Source organism: Candoia aspera, chromosome 6, assembly GCF_035149785.1.
Source record: "Candoia aspera isolate rCanAsp1 chromosome 6, rCanAsp1.hap2, whole genome shotgun sequence".
Classification (NCBI taxonomy): domain Eukaryota; kingdom Metazoa; phylum Chordata; class Lepidosauria; order Squamata; family Boidae; genus Candoia; species Candoia aspera.
This window is the reverse complement of record NC_086158.1, coordinates 1,881,742-1,902,233: the sequence shown is the minus strand read 5'-3', so window position 1 is coordinate 1,902,233 and position 20,492 is coordinate 1,881,742. Positions and strand designations below refer to the sequence as shown.

The window sequence follows — 20,492 nt, the reverse complement described above, 5'->3', positions numbered from 1 at the left end:
GGGACGCTGTTCTCTTGCAGGGGGAGGGAACGGGTGGCGTGAGCGCCTTAATCCTTAATAAGAATTACTTGTTTCTGGCAGCCATTTCAAGTTCCTGGGTGATTGGAGGGGTGGGTGGGTGAGTGGGAATGGAGGCTGCGAAGGACTTGTTTTTTCCCCCATTGGGCAACGTGATTGGGAAGGTGTGACTTGGGTTTTTCTCTCCCCCAAGGCTGCGATGCCCTTTCCCAGCTGGGCTCTGGATGCCGTGCCCCCTTCTGTGCAGGCAGGGCCGCCTCCTGGCCCCCGGCTGGGGTGGCCGGCCCATGGAAGGGGAACCGTGGAGGTTTTGCAGCAGAGCCCCCCGGCTCTTTACGTACGTATTTATCCGCTGGATTGGCAAGCCCCCCTCCATCGCCCAAGAGACCCTGGGCGACCCCTTGAGACAGGAACGCCTGTTAAAAGAAGCAAATGCAAAGCCTGATCCTATCTGGGGAGGAAAGCGGGTTAAAACCCCGAGGGATTAATATCCCGAATACCGCATGGGGTCACCAGTTGCCCTGCTCCAGGGCCAGCTGAAAAACAAAACAAAACAACACATTTTTAGGGCTCTCCTGAATGACAGCAGGCTCGGGCCTGTGCAGACTTAGGGGGGACAAGGGCCAAGCCTGGTTGTTGGGCCTTTCCCCATGTGCCGTGTATCCCCACCCAACCAACGGGTGCCTTCATCCCAGCCCGGCGTTTTCCAACTTAGCAACTTGAAGATGGGTGGACTTCAACTCCCAGAATTCACTTGCCGGCTGGGGAATTCTGGGAGTTGAAGTCCACCCATCTCCAAGTGGCTGAGATTGAGAAACACGGATCCAGAATAAGAATCGGTAAGGGAAAAATACAGGTGATTTGAAAATTTCAAGAATTTTCTGCTCCAGCTGCCCTAAGCGGGCTTGTTGGAGACTTCACATTTTTGACTCTGCCTTCAACGTCTCCCTGTCCCTTCCTGCCATTCCTCTGGTGCCATTTCCCATCAATTCCTTATTTTCTCCCTGTGGGCTGTGAAAAGAGTCAGATTTATGGGCTATCCTGTGTGCTGGCTTCATTCCACTCCTGTGCAAACCGCTTGGCTTTAACTCCCCTTTCAAAAGATCACCTTGCTTAACTCTTTGGTTTCACAAAAATACAGCAGGTCCCCCATTTAAGAACATGTTCCGTTCGTAAGTCTGTCCTTAAGTCAAATTGGTAAGCAAGTTGGAACTGTTATTTAGCATCAGTTAGTCAAATGTTTGTCTCTGTATATAGTCTATGTTTTACCTTTCTATGCATATAGAACACTTAAGAAGCACTTCCAGATACACTAAAATATCCTAAACATAATAATACACAAAGCAGTATGGTGTATTTAACCTGAAACATTGCACTTAACTCAAATTTTAATATAATAGTCTTTATGGCAGCCCGTTCCTAACTAGGAGTCGTCCGTAAAGTGGGACGTCCCTAAACCAGGGACCTGCTGTAACCCTAATTCCAGCCCTGCACAGTTGGGGACAGGAGCCGGACCGCTAGAGAAAGGGGTGAGGCTGGAAAAGGTGCTGCTTGGAGTAGCTTTTTGTGACTAACTGCTTTGTCTGAGAGGCTGGCTGAGTGTTAGAAGTTTCTAATGTTCTTAATATATCAATTGTGCACTTCCTGTTGGTAATCTGCAAGGCACGTAAAGTGAGAGGAAAAAAATTGGCAGAAAAAGCAGGCATTGTGTTTCCAGTTGCTTGGGTAAGAGCCATGTCCAGCATCCAGCTGCTACTCTTTTCTCTCCTTAAAAATACCCAGAATCATAAAAACAATTGTTTTGAAAAACCTCTGTTTTTTAAGATCGCTTCCTGGCTGGAGAGGTAGATGGCTGGCTGTGCTGTTACGTTTCCCGTCGTTCTCACTATCCGTCGTTATTTATGTTTCTTTTAAAGTGGTGGTTAATCCTGCCTTCTAGAGCTGAATTCTTGCCGGTGCAGAAATCAGAAGGAAAATATTATCTTGGAGCACATGTCAGGAGAATGCATAAAACAAGCGAGCCAAAAAGAACTCAGCAGGATTCTGGATGGAGCAAAAAGGAAATTCCCAGGGCTCTCAGTTGGGACTGCAAACTCTGGACGGCCACTAGGGGGCAGTGAAGAGATTGAGAACAGCTGAACTCTGGCGCCCTCTCCCGGTCGCCTGGAGTCTTGCAGTCCAGGTTGGCAAAGGCTGTGGTGCCATCATTAAGAAAAACCCGTTCCTGGTTCTGGCTAAGCTGAGTTTCATAGTCCCCGATCCAAAGTCCAGGAGGATGCCATCCGGGGAGACGCATGTCCTACTGAAAGGAATGGGGTGGCAGCGAAGTACAGGCTTTCTGAATGCTCTGCAGGCCCGTTTGGTTTGGCAGGTCTCCCCCCCCCCCCAACTCTTGGAGGAAGGGGGTGGCAGAAAGGGCCTCTGCCCACCTGTTGCAGCCTGGCTCTCTTGATGGGGGGCTTTTACTCTGTGGGGAGGCAACCGCTCAAGAGGAGAGGAGAAAGATGGGCAGCTTCTTGGCTGGACGGTATTTTCATCAGTCTCGGGGCAGCCTCCAAGACACCACTCAAGGCTTTTCATTCTTCCTTTAGAGACGGAGCCGGGAATCTCGACCCCGCAAAATTGCTTCGGGGGCCGAGATTTGGGCTCCGCTCTGCTGTTGGTCTGAGGTCTGGCCCCGCGGTGATGCCAGATTACCAGCCCCAAAGGTGCCGCATCCCGACTCTTTGTCACCTGCCGGTTTGAGGGCAAACTCTCTGCCGTGAACCCAGCGTGGGAAAGGTCCGTTTAGTGCCCCGGGTCCAGCTCTGCCCGGTGCAGTGGGTGTCCTTGGCTTGGCACATCCCCCCGCCACCCCCAAACGCTCCTGGGGTTTGCCCTGCTTTGAGCCGGCTGCCTCGCTGCAAGAAAAACGGGATCTTCAACCTTTGTAGTATTGAGGTTTTTTGGTGCTTCCATTTCTAATGGGCTTCAGGAGGCATTGGTCGGTATCCTGTGTTTTCAGGCATCCACCAGCAAAGCCGCACTGGTCATCCTTCCCCGCAACCTCTTGCTAGTTCGGCCTCTCTCTCTGTCTCCTGGCTGTATTTTTCCGGCTCTGCCCTCTGAAGAGGGTCACCTTCCCCCCAAGCAGGAGAGAAATGCTCCGCCATCAAGATGAGGCCGCCGGCATTCCTGGGTGATTCACCGGGGACCTTTTGACCAGCTGCTCCCTGCTGACCTTTCGCAGCTCCCCGGCTCAGCCTGGCCAAAGTGCTGCGGAGGGGCAGCTCTGGGGGAGGGCCGGCTTCCCGTCTGTCCCGGGACCTCAACTGGGGTCGCCTTCGGCTGGGGTGAGCCTCCAGAGGACTGCCTCCGCCCTGGGGATGCCGACTCTTGCCAGGCCTGCCCCTTGAGGACCCTGGCCCCTGCCCCGGCCAGGAGGGGTCAGCAGGGGGTTTGGGTGCTTGCAACTTTCCATCCCCCTGAAGGAAGGAAGGAGTCCTGGGTGGGGAGAGGGCCCGGCCTGGCTCGGCACTGGCAAGCGCCCATTTTGGGGAGGGTGCGCAGCTGTAGGGCAATAGGCCATGGACCCTGAGGGATGGGCCAGCTGGTTGGAGGGTGGGGCTGCAGACGCCCCCCTTCACTGAAATTTGGCCCATCCACAGTGAGCAAAGTGACCCCTCTTTGCATCTCCCAGAGCCTCTTGTTTGGGGTCTGTTGGCTCCTTGGGGGTCTGTCTTTCTCACAATCAAGTTCCAGTTGGTAAGGACTTCTTCTTCTCCTTCTCCTTCTTCTCCTTCTCCTCCTCCTCCTTCTCCTTCTCCTTCTCCTCCTCCTTCTCCTCCTCCTCCTCCTTCTCCTCCTTCCCCTTCCCCACCACCATTTCTCCTCCTCCTCCTCCTCCTCCTCCTCCACCACCACCACCATCACCACCACTTCTCACATTATCATTTCTTCCTAGTCTTTTCTTCCATCATTTTCTTCCTTTTCTTTTCCCCTCCTTTCCCATTATCTCCCTCCTCCTCCTCCTCCTCCTCTTCTTCCTCTGGGTTGTCAACCTCTACCCTTCTCTCTCTGCTACTTGTAGCTCTTTGTTGGGTCCAGACATCTCACTAGCGTAATGATGAACGTTGGTCCAGGCTGTGCAGAGAGGCTCATAGGATGGGGAGGCTCACGGGAGGCTGTGATTAGCCAAACTCTCCCAGGCACCCAGAACGTGCTCTCCGACCCCCTTTCCCCATGACCCTCAGTCCAGAAATTTGGGGAAGACAAGTCTTCGATGGATTCCGCTGTTCTTGCTCAAGATCAGCCAGCCAGCTGTACTGAAAAGGGCGCTTAGAGTCGGCTTGAGTCAACTAACGGCTTCGTCCAGAAACCCTTTGAGGCACCTTTTCTCCGCTTGGTGACTTCAAGGGCGGTTGGACTTCTCAACTCTCCAGCTGTTCATTGGGTTGATGTGGGCGGTTCCCTGCTCATTGGGAGGGTGCCAGGGAAGTTGCTGTGGGTGTTTTCCCCATATTGCAGTTGGGAAGCTGATGGTGACTAAGGGAGCAGTTGAGTTGGTCAAGGCCTTCGCAACTTTGCCACACCAGCTCTTACTGATGCCTGCAGGGAGGTGTGCCTTCAAGAGACACACACACTGTAGAAATGTCTGGTGTACTGGCGGAATCATGTAGGTCTCCTTGTCGTGGGCGTTGGTCTTGCGTTGAAGATCCAGTCCAGCACATCTTGAGGGCCCCATTTGGGGGTTGGCTGATGGGATGCTCTGACTAGAATTCCATGACCGAAAGCTAAACAGAGTTAGCCCTGGTTAGTATGTGGAAGGGAGACCACCAAGAGATCTCAGGGCTGTAGTCTAGACTGGGAAGTGGGACAGGCATCTCGGAAGGAGACAGTGACCAACTGTTTTGGTGGTGTGGCCAAGCAAGATGCATAGATGTGTTGGTAACATCAGCAGGAATCAATCTCGCCTTTGGGGAGGCTGCATCTTCCAGTGTTCAAGAATAGTTTGGCTCCTGAGTGATGCTGCAGTCTTGGAAACCAGGTGAAAGCGCTTCCCATCCAGCCAGTTGATGCCCGTGCATGAAACTGTAAACAGGTCTGTTTAAGCCGGCCAAGAGTGACCATCCAGAGGCCTCCAGGATGTTTGAAAGTAGCAGATCCCCCTTTTTCCCCTAGTGGTTGATTTTTGGAGGCACACTGCCTCTGACTCTGGTCCCTTAGCATAAGCATTATCAATAGCCTTGGCATTTCTCTCCCCCCCCCTCCCCGGAAAAAAAGGTGGGCAAGTTGGGTGCTTTTCCTCGGAGGAGCAAAATCCAGTTGCCTGCTGCCAAGGGGGTGAGCAAGCCCTGCTCTTTAGCCAAAGGCCCAGCAACGCTCGCTCTGCCCACCTGGGTTGGAGGGGCAGGCAGACCCCCGTGGCCGGTCTCCCCCCTCCCCAGCCCTCGAGCCCCTCTTTTGCGCCCTCTTCTCTGGCCGGTGGTGTGTGTGCGCGCATGTGCCTCCCCTCCTTCCCTTTCTCAAGATTGGCGATAAGGATTCCTTAACCACTTAATGAGCTGGGAGCGAGGCCTCTCCCACTGGGAGAGGAGTCCAGGTGCGCAAGAGTTTTGACAGGTAGAGCCAAGCAGGTCTGCCCTGCCCCCTCCTCGCCCGAAGACAGGTATATAAGGGAATCTGAAGTTAAGGCGAGAGGCACAGTCAGTCCCAAGAGCCTCCAGGTGGCATCACCCGTGGGTGGCTGGTTGGGTTGGGTTTTTTTTTTTTTCCTTGCAGGGTCTCTTTGGGGGTGGGGGGCCTGGTGGGAAGGAGTTCCACCGTGGAGCCTGAAGAGAGGACGGCGGCTCTGCTTGACCTCACTGCTAACATGTTGTACCTTGAGAATAATGCCCAGAGCCAGTACAATGAGGTAAGGCATCTCCCGTCTTCCCTCCGCCACCGAATTTCTCCTTTTCTCCACTTTCGTTGCCCTCTCTTTAAAGGCGGCCCAAGACTTCGCTCTTCCAAAGGCGCCCCCCATCCCACCCCCCTCGACATGGACCACATCGGCCGTGCTTTGTTCTTTGGCTTTAGTTGTTCTTGACACGATGGCTGTGATTTGTCATCTCCCTTGATTTCGGCCGGCGGAGTAGTGTTTGGCCAGGGAAGGGCAGAGGAAAAACACCCTCGGAGGAAACACCTCACAGCTTTGAGAAATGATGAGCTTTTGTCTGTGTTGACTGTAAACCATTGTAACTTTTTTGGTGTGGGGGGGCGTAATACGTGGCTATGGTGAAGGGGCAGATGGCAGAGGACTCTGCCGGCTTTAAAAAGCGCTGCCCAAAAGTCTTTGGATACAGGGTGAGTGAACGGACCGGGTTTTCCTGGACCCGCTTGCCTCTCTGCATCCCGACCAAGAAATACCTCTCTGAGTCTGTCAATAAACTGTGTGTCTAGTCTGGCCAAAGTGTGCGTGTGTGTGCATGTGTGCGTGTGTGCGTAGCATCACTTGGATTCCCAAGGTGCCAGTTTTGGTTGGGGTGCAAGAGAGCGGCTGTGTGTACAGAGGATAGGCTTAAGGCTTGGAGTAATGCAGCTTGCGGGGGGTGCCCCCTCTAGAAAAAGAGCTCCCTTTGGTGGGGGGTGGACCCCCCTCAGGGGGACACAGCAGCAAGACGAGATCCCAGAGCAGAGGGGCACCGTCAGTGCTGTAGGCGAAATCGAAGGGTTGCAACCCTGTGATTTGCGTGGGGGCTCACCCCAGCGTTCGGTCCCAACCCTGCAGTGAGCCCCACTTGGAAACAGGGCAAGGGGGTGTGCAGGACACTTGCTCGGGCTGCCTCGATGGAAGAGAAACGCTCCCTGCTGCTCAGTTTCACCTCTCGATAAATTTTCCAGGTTTTGTGCAGATTCCCCCGTCCGGGCATAAGTCCTGCTCGGACAGTTCTGCTGGGTTGCAGTGAAGGTTGGCATAATCCAGGAGATGGTGAATCCGAGGCTGGCCAGCCGGATGCCTCTTTTTCAGCAGTGATTTTCACGTTCCGTGTGACCCATCCGTAAAATGGAGGTGCCGTGGCACGGCCCTGTTCTGCCTTGGGGGGAGCAGGCTTTGCTGGGTGGGGGCGCAGCATCCGTCCCCGGGGCCCCGGGAATCCTGCCGTTGAGGGACCTTCTCTCCGGAGGGAGAACGGACGTCTCCTGGATCTTCCGCTGCGTTTTGTTCACTGATCCCTGCTCTCTGCTAAATGGGTCCCACCTCCACGGCTTGTGTGAAAGGAATCCCTCTGAAAGTGATCTAGCTGATCAACTTTCTGACTGGAGGCACCTTTGATATTCCTTGCTGGACGGTTTCACCTGCCTGGCTTGACAGCTCGCTCAGCAGCCTTCATTCACAGGCTTTAAAAGTTGTATGCATCACAACAGCCTTTCTTCGGAAAGCTTTAAGTTTACTTTGAACTCCGTGTGTTTCTCTCTGTGTGTGTTTGTGCGTGTGTGTGTTTTCTCTTCTCAGCCTATCTATAGCTTGTGAAAAATTGGGTCTCACAACTTCCCCTACATGGAGGATTTTTTTCCCCTAAAAAAAAAGCAGCCAATTTCGTTCATTTTTTTTTCCCCCCCTGTACTGTCCTATCCATAATTAAACAGGAAAAAGTTGCTCAGCAGATTTAAGTAAATTATATGGCGGGGAGAATTGTGGAGCTGTGTGCTATTTTTGCACGGATTTGGCACGAGCTCCTCTTTCTTTGCAATGTGGGGAAACATGAAAATCGTACTTCCAGACAGCTGGCACCACTGATGGGGCCCAGACGCCCAACAGGCAGGCCCCCTTAATGGCTCTGGCAGTTCTGATTCAACCTGTTTCCAGAATAAGAGAAGACCTGCAAAGACATTTCAAGTGTCCTGCTTTTGCAGGGCCACTGGGCCTGTTAGATGCTGGTGCCCCATTGGGGAGAAATCACCTGGAAGGCCGGAGAGCTCTTTATAACCTGCTAGAGGGAAAGGGACGGAAAGGTGGAAGGTTGCGGACCAAGAGAAGTGCAGGAACGTTGCAGGAGTGAAGGAGGATCCCTTGCAGAGTGGCAGAGAAAGCGGGGTGGAAGGCCCATGGGTCCCCCCATCCCTCCCCCGGTTTCTTTTTCGTAACTCCTTCCTCGGCTTGGCGGCTGCCACCTGGCTTCGTTGCGAGCACCACCCAGGATCTTGTGCAAACCCTGGGAAGCTTTTCCAGAACTTTCCTGGCCGGGCAAGCGGGAAGGCGCCTGGTCTTTTCCAGCTCCAATTTCATTTAAAGTTCCCAGCCTGAGCAATGCCCAGGAGCCGGCCTGGGGCCACCTGGGGCCTCCCTGACCCGGCTGGTGAAGGGCCGGTGTGCCGAGGTGCCGCGTGGGTGACGTCATGATGCTCCCCGCGAGACAAGAGGCCGGCCTGCTGCTCCTGCCGGGCAGACATGCTGCTCCTTCTCTGCCCTGACTCACTGGCGCACCGCGTCAGCTCCCCGATTGCAGCCAGGGAAGACGCTCACAAAGAACGGGGCGTGGGCCGTTGAACCCGGTAACCCCACCGAGACTTGGGGCGGTTGGGCAACATGGAGCCGGCTGGTGCTGAGCTTTGCTTTTCAGAGAAGGACGCCTTGGAAGCCTTGGCTCCCACCCCCACCCCTCCGCTTGCTATTGATTCTCACGCATTGAAACCCTGGCTAGAGCATCGTCTGTTTTGGGCAACTCGGCCCTGGTGGGCTTAGTGCGTGCCAGCTTCCTGAATGACTCGGCTCCCCACGGAATGTGTTTGAAGGTGTCTGATGGGGGCAAGAGGGGGGGTCTGTGCGAATCATGCTATCAAATAATAGCATTTGAGGATTAAGGAGAAGACAGGGTGCTTGCTCTGAACGAAGTTAAAGAGTTTTTAAAAAAGCACAGTGGCAGTCTGTCTGGATCAGTGTTTCTCAACCATGGCAACTTTAAGTTGGGAGGACTTCAACTCCCAGAATTCCACAGCTGGCTGGGGAATTCTGGGAGTTGAAGTCCTCCCATCTTAAAGTTGCCCAGGTTGAGAAACACTGGTCTGGATGTGCCCAGTGTTCTCTGGCCATGAATAAACAAAGCTTCCATTTTCAGAGGTGACCTCTGCATATTTGATGCATTCTGCTTCCTAAAACACTGCCTATCTTTGTGGTCGCTAAGGATCAATACCGACAGAGAATCGATCCCTTACTGGGAAAAAAAAAAGGCAAAGATGCCTTCAGTTCAGCTCAGCTCCTGGTGAGGTCATGTTCCTGCAGTTTTCTTGGCAACATTGTGGAAGTGGCTTCCTGTTGCCCTATTCCTTCCTTTCCAGTCTTCGGCCCTGGGGGTTTCCTGGTGGCCCCCCATCCATGGACTCACCCCTGCTTGGCTTCTGAAACCAGCCCCAGGCAGGGAGGGGCTGCCTCTTGGAATATGCAAAGGGAGGGCTTGCCTGCCTGCTTCCCCTTGGGGCATCTGGGTGCCCACTGGGCAAAGCCAAGAGCCAGGTCTCCCTGGCCCCGATCCAGACTCCCCAGCACTTGCATTGGGCGAGGAGGTGGGCCTCCTTGGCATGTGGCAGCATCTTCTCCATTGCCTGCCCTGCTGTCTAGAAATGGCCTAGACGCCGAACCATGTTAGCCTGTCTCCTTCTTTGTCCGTGGCTCTCTGGGCTGCTCTTCCCAATCTGGACCACTAATCCCACCCTTCTTAGCCCCCAAGGTCACGGTGGTTGTCCCAGCTGTTGGGAGCCGTGCTCCAGATGCTCCGGACCGCCAGTTCCTGCCCAGTTCTTCATGTCGGTCTTTCAAAAAGTGGGGACGTTTTTATTTTCCCTAACTTCCTCTCCTTTAAGGGAGGGATGACGAAATAAAGGGACACCGAAGGGAAAGAGGCGGATGATTCTTGGGGCTCGGCTGGTCTCAGGCAGCTAAACAAGGCCTGATTAGTCCTTGGATGGGAGACCCCAAGGAAATCCCGGAGCGGGAGGCTCGATTGGAAAGGCATCCCAGAACAAGACGGGGGGCCACCCCTCCTGCCCTGCTGCCAGGAAGACCTCATGGCCGTACCCCAAAAATTCACCAGGAGTGGAATTCAGTTTGAAGGGGCCTTTACCTTCCTGGGTGTGTGTGTGTGCGCATGTGTGTGTGTGAAGTGCAGTTTCTGCCACCCATACCCCTTGGTCAATGGCTCTTCTGCATTAATGGGAGTGGGGGGGCTGATACACGGGGAGAGGAAGAGGCTGCCTGGGGCTGCCCGATCCTGGCTTGGCTTGCTGGTTTCCCTGTTCTTTCTTCGGTTGGGTTGTTCAGGCATCTCTGTCCTCCTGGGTGCCTTCAAGGCGTTTCCAGCCCAAAGTGGGGAGGGGGGGGCTGTGTCCCCTGCAGAACGCCGCTTCCTGCAAAGGCAGGTTTGCGCCATGTTCTGTGCACAGTTTGAGTTGCATAGTTGGACCTTTGACGCTGGAAACATTAACAGCCGCACCTGGTCTGGAAACCGCTGGGCGCTTTCTCCACTCCCTTGATCCTGGGAATATTTTAGCCACCTGTCTCCCCGAGTTTTAGCCCTCCCCCCACATCCCGACAATGAGTTTTTTGGCACCGAAAATAAATCCTGCTCTTGCCTCAAGTCCTTTTCCAGCGAGGCTGGACTCCGCTCCCCATCTTCCACAGCAAGCATCCCCCATTGGGCCTGCTGGCTAGGAAGACGGAAAAGTTTTTGGGAGAAGCCTTTGTTAGGCTCTGGGGGGCTGCGCCAGGTATTAATGCTCGGAGGAGGAGGGTGGCAGGAAGGCCCTGGGGGGAACCGGGAGGCAAACAAGGAAGGTTCATAGCTGGATGTTTCGGGGGGGGGGAGCTGGGAGGGGGCTGTTATCTGTTCCTTGGTTCTGAAACACAAATTTGCCCACCGGAAATTGCAAGTCGCAGTTCCAAACGTGTCAGGGAGGGAGAGATTCCCGTCTGAGAAAGTCCCCCATTAGTGCTAAGTCTTTCGCTTGATTGATTGAGTGCCATCAAGTCATTTTTGATAGATTTTCTCCATGAGTGTGCACCCCTAACCTGTCCTCCTCCTCCTTGGAGCATTAATACCTGGCGCAGGTCACCCAACGGTGCCCCCATCGCCACCGTCACTGAGTCCCTCCCCCTTGTTCCTGGCGGTCCTCTTCTCCTCCTTCCTTCCACCCTTCCCAGCATCAGAGCCTTCTCCAGGGAGCTGGGTCTTTGTGTTGACTGATCATGTTCTATCAAATCAGTTCCACTCTTAGCAACCACAGAGATGGACCTTCTCCAGGACGATGTGTGTCCAGCCTGGTGTCCCAGTGGAGCCCCCATCGCTGCTGTAACTGAGTTGCTCCCCCTTGCTGCTGGTCCTCCTCCTCTTCTCTTTCCTTCCACCCTTCCCAGCATCAGAGCCTTCTCCAGGATGCTGGGTCTTCGCATAATGCGTCCGAAGTAGGATAACTTGAGCCTGGTCATCTGTGCCCTGAGCGAGAGCTCTGGGCTGATTTGTTCAATGATCCATCGGTTTGTGTTCTTGGCTGTCCGTGGACTTCTCAGGAGTCTTCTCCAACATCAGAGTTCAAAAGCATTGATGCTTTTCCTAATTTGCTTCTTCAAAGTCGAAATTCTCTTCTATAGAGGGTCACAGGGAACACCACAGCTCGCACAATTCTGACCTTTGTAGGTAGAGGCACATCCCGGCAGCTGAAGGTCTCCTCCAAGGCCTTCATGGCTGCTCTACCAAGTGTTAGTCTGCGGCGTATTTCTTGTCTGCTGGTTCCTTCGCTGTTGATGGGTGATCCTAAGAGGCAGAAGCTCTCCAGCGCTTCCATATCTGTTGTCCCCATTTTGGAACTGCCCCAAAGCATTCTGCTGCAATGCCAAGATAGAGGCTGCAGGATTGGGAAGACGCTAGTTAGATCCTGGCATCCGCAAGTCTGAATCACAAGCCACTGTGGAGGCCTCTGTTCTCATCCTGTGCTACTTTGCAGTGTTCCCCCAACCTGTGGGCTTCCAGATGTGTTCTTCCTACAATTCCCAGAATTCTCTGCTACCTGGCCAGGATTTGGGGGAGGTGTTGATTCAAGATGTCTGAAGGACACCAGCTTGGAGAAGCTTGCAAGATCACTAAATATGGCCCTGGAGGAATAGGAATTTGACCCATTTCTCCGTTCCACGTTACTCAGCCTGGGAGGCTTGCAAGAGGATTAGTGGCTGGGACCCAAATCAAAGATTCCATTGGGAAATGCAAACATATTGCAGATTTAAATGTGATTACACCTGTGGGTGTGAGCCGAGCTTGTTCTAAGGTTGAAAAGTTGGAGGATTTCTAGCGTAGGATGAAAAGGGCATGGGGAAAAACTCAGGTCAGTTTGAAATAAGTACGTGAGTGCGCAGGAGCAGCAGACATCTCATGCGGTGGGGTGAGATTCTCCCTCCCTTGTTCCATGAGATCTAGAAACCTAAAGAGATGGACTTGGCTGTTGTTTACATCTGGCTTGCAAAGGGAACCCCCTCCTGTGAGTCACCCTAGGAGAACTCTTGAAGAGACATTCAATGCCCATTGATTAAATGTGGTGAGTGGGGTTAAGGCACTGACCTGGGCGAGCAGATCTGAGATGTTGTTCTGGGGAATGCAGGTGAGCACATCACCTCCCAGCTCTGATGGCAGTTTTGAAGGGGCTGCTTGGCCCAGCTTCGGAGCGTTTAGCCTGGGGATCCTCAGCGTTTGTTCCACGCCATCGAGAAGGGCCTGCTTTAGGCCATTTGGGTGCATTAGGGCTTGTGTGAAACCAAACCGGTGATGCCACTGGTTGAGCTGTGCTGCATGCACCTGGTCCCTGCTCCCCGTGACGTGGAGAGGAGTTTGAGGTTCTCTAATAGCCCTGAGCTGGAAGTGGTGCTGGAGGGCAATGAAGACCTAGTTTTATTGGGGTACTCGGCAGAGGGGCCACACCTTTAAACATGCCCCCAAGCTGGCTGCGACGCCGGGGTCTTCTTACAGGCGTAAGCTCTGCTCCCCGCCCCCTGAGCCGTTGCAACTTCTGTTCACCTCTTCCTCTTTGGGTGACATCCCATCAGGCTTCGCTCTTTGCAGTGAAATGCAAGATGATGAAGGGACCATCCCATCATGCGGCTAAGCGCAGGAACAGAGGAACGGGCCTTTGGCATCGGGGTTGCACACCCCGCTCCTTTTCCACCTCTGATCTATGATGTGACTTTTCCTTTTGCAAAAAACCAAACAGGGATTCTTGTTCGGCATTACCCTGCAAGGTTTCTCTCCCTCTCTGAAGAAGCCTTGGGGAGATTGGGTGACATCTTCTGCTCTGTGGATTTGGACAAAAGATGTCTTTGCTTTGCTTTTTAAAAAAAAAAAAACATCCAGGAAAATAATCTTTTATGCATTCCAAGTGCTTAGTGTTGCATTCAAATCGGAGACAACGCGGTCGTCTTCTGGCTTCTGCACTGCTAATTAAGGTTGTCTTCAGACATACGTCTGGGTCGCAGAAAATAGGTGAATGGGAAGAGAGATGGCCCCTGTCCGGCCCTGACCTCTGTGCAGGTCTCTGAACTCGGCCTTTGCCTTCACAAACCCACGGCGGTTGTGGCACCCTCGAGAGAGCCCTCCTGTTTTTCTCACCGTTTCATTTCTGCCCGCGTAAACATGCGAATAAGCCCCTTTGTGGCTGGCGTGTTTCAAAAACCAGTGTTGTTTTGCTTGGACACAGCTTGTTTTTCTTGTCACCTCAAACCGGGGATGTGGTTGTGCATGGGATTCAGCTGCTTGAGCATTTTCATTTTAAAAAAACAGGGTGCTAGCCCTCATGGCTGGCTTATCCGGGACCGAAACAGCCTACAAGAAATCAATAGATAAAACTTGCAGGAATTGCAAAAACCAAACGGCGTAGCTTGACAAGATTTCCAATGTGGGGAGATGGAGTGTGGACATCCAGTTTTTCTCTTTTATCAGGGAGCTTTATAGGAATTGCAGGATTTTAGGATGACAGGAACACACATGACTGTCTGAAATAGTTTCAAGAGCTGATGTTGTCCAAAACAAAGGACATTTAGAAAACCACAATATTAGGGCCCTAAATTATTGGAGCTGTTGGGAAGGTGATTCCAGGAATTCAAACTTTTTGCACATTTAACATAGGTGGAATGTTTCCTTGATCCTTGCGTGAGAAGAGTGGTGCATTTGCTTTTTAAAATTTGGTTCACAGATGAGAAGACTTGCACTTTAAGGTTGTGATTTGGGACGGTTCCGTTTCCTGGTTCTTTTCAAGTGGATTCTCTTGGGTTTTAAGCAAGGGTATCTGCAGGATAAGGTCAAAAAAGTTGAAACGGTGGCTGCAGTGGTGTGATTGAAGCTTTGCCTGTTTTTCAGGCGTGTCACACGTTATGCATGCAAGAGGCTTCTGGTTTTCTGTCAGTGTGAAGAGGAGTAAGTGTGAAGGAGAATCTTCTCCAGGGTTTACTCCTGAATACAAGTAGTCCTCGCTTAACAATCACAATTGGGATCAGAATTTTGGTTGCTAAGTGAAACGGTCATTAAGTGAGTCCAACCTGATTTTATGACCTTTTTGTGGTGGTTGCTAAGCGAATCATGCAGTTCCCCATTGATTTTGCTTGCCAGAAGCTGGCCAGGAAGGTTGAAAATGGCAATCATGTGACCACAGGATGCTGTGTCAGTCATAAATGTGAACCAGTTGCCAAGTGCCCAAATCGTGATCATGTGACCACAGGATGCTGTGATGGTCATAAGCACGAGGACCGGTCATAAGTCATTTTTTCCGGCACTGTCATAAGTCCGAATCATCACTAAACAAATGGTTGTTAAGCGAGGACTACCTGTAGTTCTCTGCTGTGAATTAAGTGTCAGCCTTCTCAACTGGTGAAATGGTGTGTTGGTTGTGTGTGTCGTTCTCGGCTTGTGAACAAGTTCTGGGTCTTTTTTGCTGTCAAGCCAGAGCAGTGTTTCTCAGCATGGCTGGGGAATTCTGGGAGTTGAAGTCCACCCATCTGAAAGCAGCCAAGTTTGAAAAACACTGTGCTAAGGCAAAGGATGGCAGACTGAAAAAGCGTCAGGCGTTTCTCCTGGGGGTGGCTGCTGACGAGGGGGCTTGCTGAAAAGTGGGTCCGTCGCTGCCTGCTCCGCTGCAGAATCCGGGGCAGCTGACGCCAGGCTGGAAGGTCTGATCACCTGGAAAGCCCATCAGGGGCTTCTGGGAGACCCGCCTTCTCTCGGGGCCCAACCCGTGGTTATTCCAATGATCTCAGTCGTGGCTGGCCCTGGGAGACCCGCTCCTGGGACCCTTCGCCTGCTCCTGTTCTTAAAGGCAGCAAAAGGCCCATTTATTCCCGGATATTTTCTCACTTACTGTGCTCATTGCAGACCCGAGAAACGGGGAAGAGGGACCAAGTTTTCCTGGGAAGAAAGAGGGTGGGAATCAGGTGGTCAGAGACAGGGCCCAGGACCAAACCCTGTGGTTTTGGAGAGGTGAAGTGGGCTAGGAAAATCTCAGCAATTCAGCCCTGTGGATCGTTGCTTAAAAGTCTGTCCTGCTTGCCTGCATCATCGTCACCATCATCGTTGTTGTTGTTGTTGTTGTTGCTATCAGCACCCTGCCTGCCAGATAGTTCTGACTGGTGCTTCTGACTATCCGTCCTTCCTAAACTCGAGACAGTGAAAGATACCGTCTGCGTTGTTTCACGTAATGCAGTTTTTTGTCATTGGCGTGTTGAGACTCATTGCTTTTGAGGGCCCAAAATCATTTCCCATGTTAAAATACTTCCTGTTGCTTTGCTTTGCTTTTTCTCTCTTCCTCCTCCTCTTTCTCTTCCTCCTTATTATCATCGTTCTGTGACGGTAAGTTGAGCCGAGGGTCCAGGATAAAAACAGCAACAACAGCAGAAGTCCCCGGTGAACATCATGACAGACACCCATGAACTCTTAATAATTCATTACGTTTTTAGAAATTAGTTCCGTTATTTCACAGCCAGGCTCTCCTAATTTTCGCCATGCACATGTATAAATACCTTGTCAGTCATTATTAAAGACTTGTGGGTGTCCACAGAGGGGGCAAGCGATGACACATGACCAGTGGCATCATTTGAATGGTGATACGGTGACACCGCCGTAGTGTCTACCAGGGAGTCCGAAGCATTCTGCTTTTGGTTTCGGGAGCCTCGGGATCACTTCCTGGACTCCTGGATTGACAGACAGTGTATCTTTTGGTTGGCCTGGCTTGCAAACCCTTTGTGAGTTTGTGAAGAGAGTCTGCGTGATTTTGGGAAAATGCTGTTCGTTGCAGGGACGGAAGGATGAGCTAACAGATCTGCCTTTCTGCAATCTCGTAAAAAGCTATTAGTCATCACGGTGGAACTTTGTTAAAGGAAAAGGCAATTCTTTGTCATTTTTACGAGACTTTCCCTTCGCCCCTACTTTTTATGAGCTCAGCCTCCCTCAATTTACTGAAACTTGTGCACCTAATTTTTTTGTGGGTGCTGTCTGATTTGTGCATATATTCTCCTAATATTTGCATGAGCTTGTGTATTTGTTGAGCTTGTAAACTGCAGTGCAAGACTTAGTAGCTTGGCTGCCGTTGTAGGTCAGTCCATCTCTGTGTTCAGGAAGTCTTCACTTTGACTTAAAATTCATTTTTCTTCTTCTTCTTCTTCTTTTTGCTGTACCAGATAGATAATTTATCTCCTTTCTCTCTTCTTACCTTTGTGACCTGATTCTTGATGCCTTCAGATACAGGAAAAAACCAGGAAACGTTTGGCAAAATGTCTTAACTCGTGAACACTGTATGCTGGGAGGATCAGTTTAGGGCACAATTAGGGCAAGCTGCAGGTTGGCATGATAATCAGTTGCTGTTCTTTTGATGTTTTCAAGGGAAAGTAGAAAGTAAGCAGAAGAAGAGACTCAACTTGAGTTGAGTTGACGTCTCCATGTAGTTCTCTGGGCAGCAGTAGGGAAGTGGAGAGCTGTTGCCTTTTTTCTGGATTTCCTGGTGGTCTCCTATCCAAGAGTTAACCAGGTGCAATGCTGCCCAGCTTTTTAAGATCAGCTCAGCACAGATCAACTAGATGTTGCAACTGCTCTATGCCTTAAATAAATATTTATGGACAAAATGTTGTCTGTTAGGAGAAGTATCCACAGGGGGAGTCAGAACAGGCAAGGTCACAGCAGCGCAGAGTCCTTCCCCTTGCACATACGTGCAGCACTGATGCACGTTCAAGGGCCTTGGATTGTGCCACTGTGGCTACCTGCTTGCCTGTTTTGGTCTCCTTGTGGACCCTGCTGTCCATGGAGGGGTGTAAGGGTGGAGACAGTGACATCACATGCATGGTGATACCGTTGCATAAATTATGCAAATCACACACTTGATTTATTTGCATGATGGTGTCATTGTGGCTTGGATTTGCCCTTGTGGCTGTGAGTGGCATCAGAAAAGCCTTGTTGGGTTACTCTGGGCATCCAGCGCAATCCCTGGTTCTCATGGTGGCTTAGAGGAGTGAGGCCAAGGGACGGGAGCTTGTCTTATACCCCCACCAGATGCTTAAAGTGCAGGCCAGGTTGGGTGACCACCTAGAATGGAACACAGTTGTGGGAAAGAGGGTGCCCCGGAGCTGGCCGGAAGAGGACTTTCAGGAATCCATCCATCCATCCATCCACCCATGGATTTATATACTGCCCATGGTATGCAGAACTACATCAGAAGAATAAAATGCCAATGACTCCTTCCCAAACTAGGGAAAAGGAGTCCTTTCACCCTCAGGCCCCAGAGTTTTGTGGAATAATACAGGTAGTCCTCGACTTGCAACCACAATTGAGATCAGAACCTCCGTTGCTAAGCAAGGTGGTTGCTAAGTGAGTTGTGCCTGATTTTATGACCTTTTTGCCATGGTCATTAAGCGAATCACATGGTTGTTAAGCAAATCTGGCTCCCCCCTTTGACTTGGTTTGTTGGAAGCGGGCTGCAGAGGTCACAAATGGCAAGCACGTGACCTGGAACACTGCCATCGTCGTAAAGACATGCCAGTTGCCAAGTGCCTGGAGTTTGATCACGTGACTGCAGGGACGCCACAACAGTCGTAAGAGCGAGGACCGGTCGTAAGTCACTTTTTCCAGCGTCATAACTTTGACCAGTTGCTAAACAAATGATTGTAAGTCGAGGACTTCCTGTAAAGGACTTAAGCGTCTTAAGTGGCAGGGAGTTCCGAGCATGGGAGCTTCCACCAAGAAAGCCTGTCACCAGAGTCTCTTGCTTGGGGAAAAGATGTGGGGTGGGGGGACTGGGTAACCCCCAGCAGGCCCCCTTAAAGCACCGTGGCTCAACCTGGAGCCCTCCTGGCGCGTGAAATTCCAGATCCTGTCGCTGTTTGTGTGGCTTAAGTGCAGAACGGTACTTTTTCAGCAGCATGAACCCAGTTTTGCTCCCACGGAGAAAATGTGTCCTTATCCACCCTGGCCGCTCTGATTCATCGCGCGATGCGCAATTCCAATGTCGATTCATCAGTTCAGTCTTTGTCTTCGTAGCAGGCTGCCTGCTTGAAGAAAAACACTTCTGAATTGCTGCATGATTCACGTCTATTTTTCCCAACTCGGCTGGGGAAAAAATGGCGCAGGAGGGTTGGGACTCTGGTCTGTCAGATAGGTAGCGCTCCCAAACCCGAGCAAAACAGGTTGAGATTTTCCTTGGGGGGTGGGGGGAGAAGCAGTTGAAGCCCACCCATCTTAAAGTGGCCAAGTTTGAAAAACACTGATTTAGGTGATTGGGACTGTCTCATCCCCAACTTCACCCATTTGATTTCCGGCGAGAGAGTTAGATTGTCTGAAAGTAACACAGATTCTCGTGTGAAGGCGATGGATGGATGGATGGTGAACCTCAAGAATTTAGGAAGGAGAAGTTAGATCGTGCAATTCTCCCCAACCCAAACCCTTCCTGGATCACTCCAGCAGGCTCATTTTTTGGTTGCAAAATAGTTTCCATAGACATTTTGCTCTTCGCTTTCGTTTTCTCTCATCCGACTAAAGGCTTTCCTGAAACTGCTGCGTTGCGGGTAACTTTAAGCTTTTACGACTGGTTCCTCCCTTGGTTTGGTGTAACAGCGCATCCAGAAGATGCATTGATTTGACAGTTGCAGGGCTCCCCTCTGTCCTGCATTGAAAAGCTGCGCATTCATGCCATGTTTCATACTGCGCCAGTGTGCTTTCATCCTTAGAGAATTTTAACTTTTCCCTTCCAAATTTAAACTACCGTGAGCCGGTGGACTTGAATAGCTTGCCCAGGTTTTAAAGCACGTTGTGTAATGGCGCTCTGGCATTCTTGCTTGGATAAAAATTGCACAAAGAGACTCAAAAAAACAAAAAACCCTTTTCCACTTCTAACAATCATTTTTCGATATTTTTCTTGGTTCAGCACTTTCCACGTGTGCTGTTTGTTCACACATTTATTGCTAAGTTACCAGTACATGCAAGCAATATGGGGGGAGAGGATTTTAAAAATAATTTCAGAATTCCTCAATAAACACTTGGAAATATTTTAACCCAGTTTTCTGCTTAAAAAATCCAACGGTGTTAATGAAGGCAATCGAAGTTTGCTAAAATAACCCAGATCCTTGTATGAAGGATACGGCGTAGCATAAAGAATATAAATGAATCAGTAAATGTGATTTAAAAAATGGGTTAGTAAAATGCATAACAAAATTTTGCTTGGATACACTATTATTGAAGTAATGTAACTCTGGAGAATCCAAGTAGCTTTCTTTTTCCAATTAACCAAGTCTGTTGAAATTTATTTTAATTACCTAAAATGAGTAGTATTTTCCTATAAAGTTGGCATTAAATTTAGCCATATAAATGCAAGAGAGAGAAGGATAGATAGATAAAAAATTGCAATTAGCTCTAATGTTCACTGAAGTGGAATTTTGTTTATAGTTTTAGGCCTCTGGATTGATACTTGATTAATCAGCCTGCATGGATCAAGAGCCACAACCAGTTAAGGATTCTTGATCTTTTTGTATAATTTTATTTGTTTGTTTGTTTGTTTAATTTCCATAGCTGCCCATCTCAACGTGACTCTTAATATAATATATAATAATAATTTGCCCTGAAATTTCGTGCGGTGGTCAAGACACGTTTCCTCTGAGGGATATTAGCATCCTCTTTGGGAAATACTCAACTGGCGAGTTTCGTTCTTAAAACTTTAGGAATCCTTCAAGTTAAACCGGAAGAGGGAGGGGAAGGGGTGATGGTGCCAACCGAAAATGAAAGGGGCTGAGGTGCCTTGAGGACGTGCAAAGTGCCTTGACGTAAAGGTGGTTCCCGGAATAACCAGGGACTGCATTTCTGGCTTTTCCCCCATCTCAGTCTCTAAAAAGAACATCCTTTTGGGCAGCACGCTCCCAGTCTGGAATGTTTCTTCCGGGAGGTGCTAGTTTTCCATGTTGCACTTCTAAAAGATTTTACCTAGGTTTTTTTTGAAGGTTTGATTTCGGCTTG

At 50.8% G+C, this 20,492-nt stretch overlaps 1 protein-coding gene across 1 annotated transcript in view; it reads left to right on the top strand.

Moving 5' to 3' along the window:
• Nucleotides 1-5,718: 5,718 nt before the first annotated feature.
• Nucleotides 5,719-20,492, top strand: part of TP63 (tumor protein p63) — an 80,381-nt gene continuing 65,607 nt past the window's right edge. Inside the window, exon 1 of the mRNA XM_063306238.1 lies at nt 5,719-5,911. Coding sequence (XP_063162308.1) covers nt 5,870-5,911 — 42 coding nt within the window. The 5' untranslated portion in view covers nt 5,719-5,869. The remainder of the gene's footprint in view (nt 5,912-20,492) is intronic.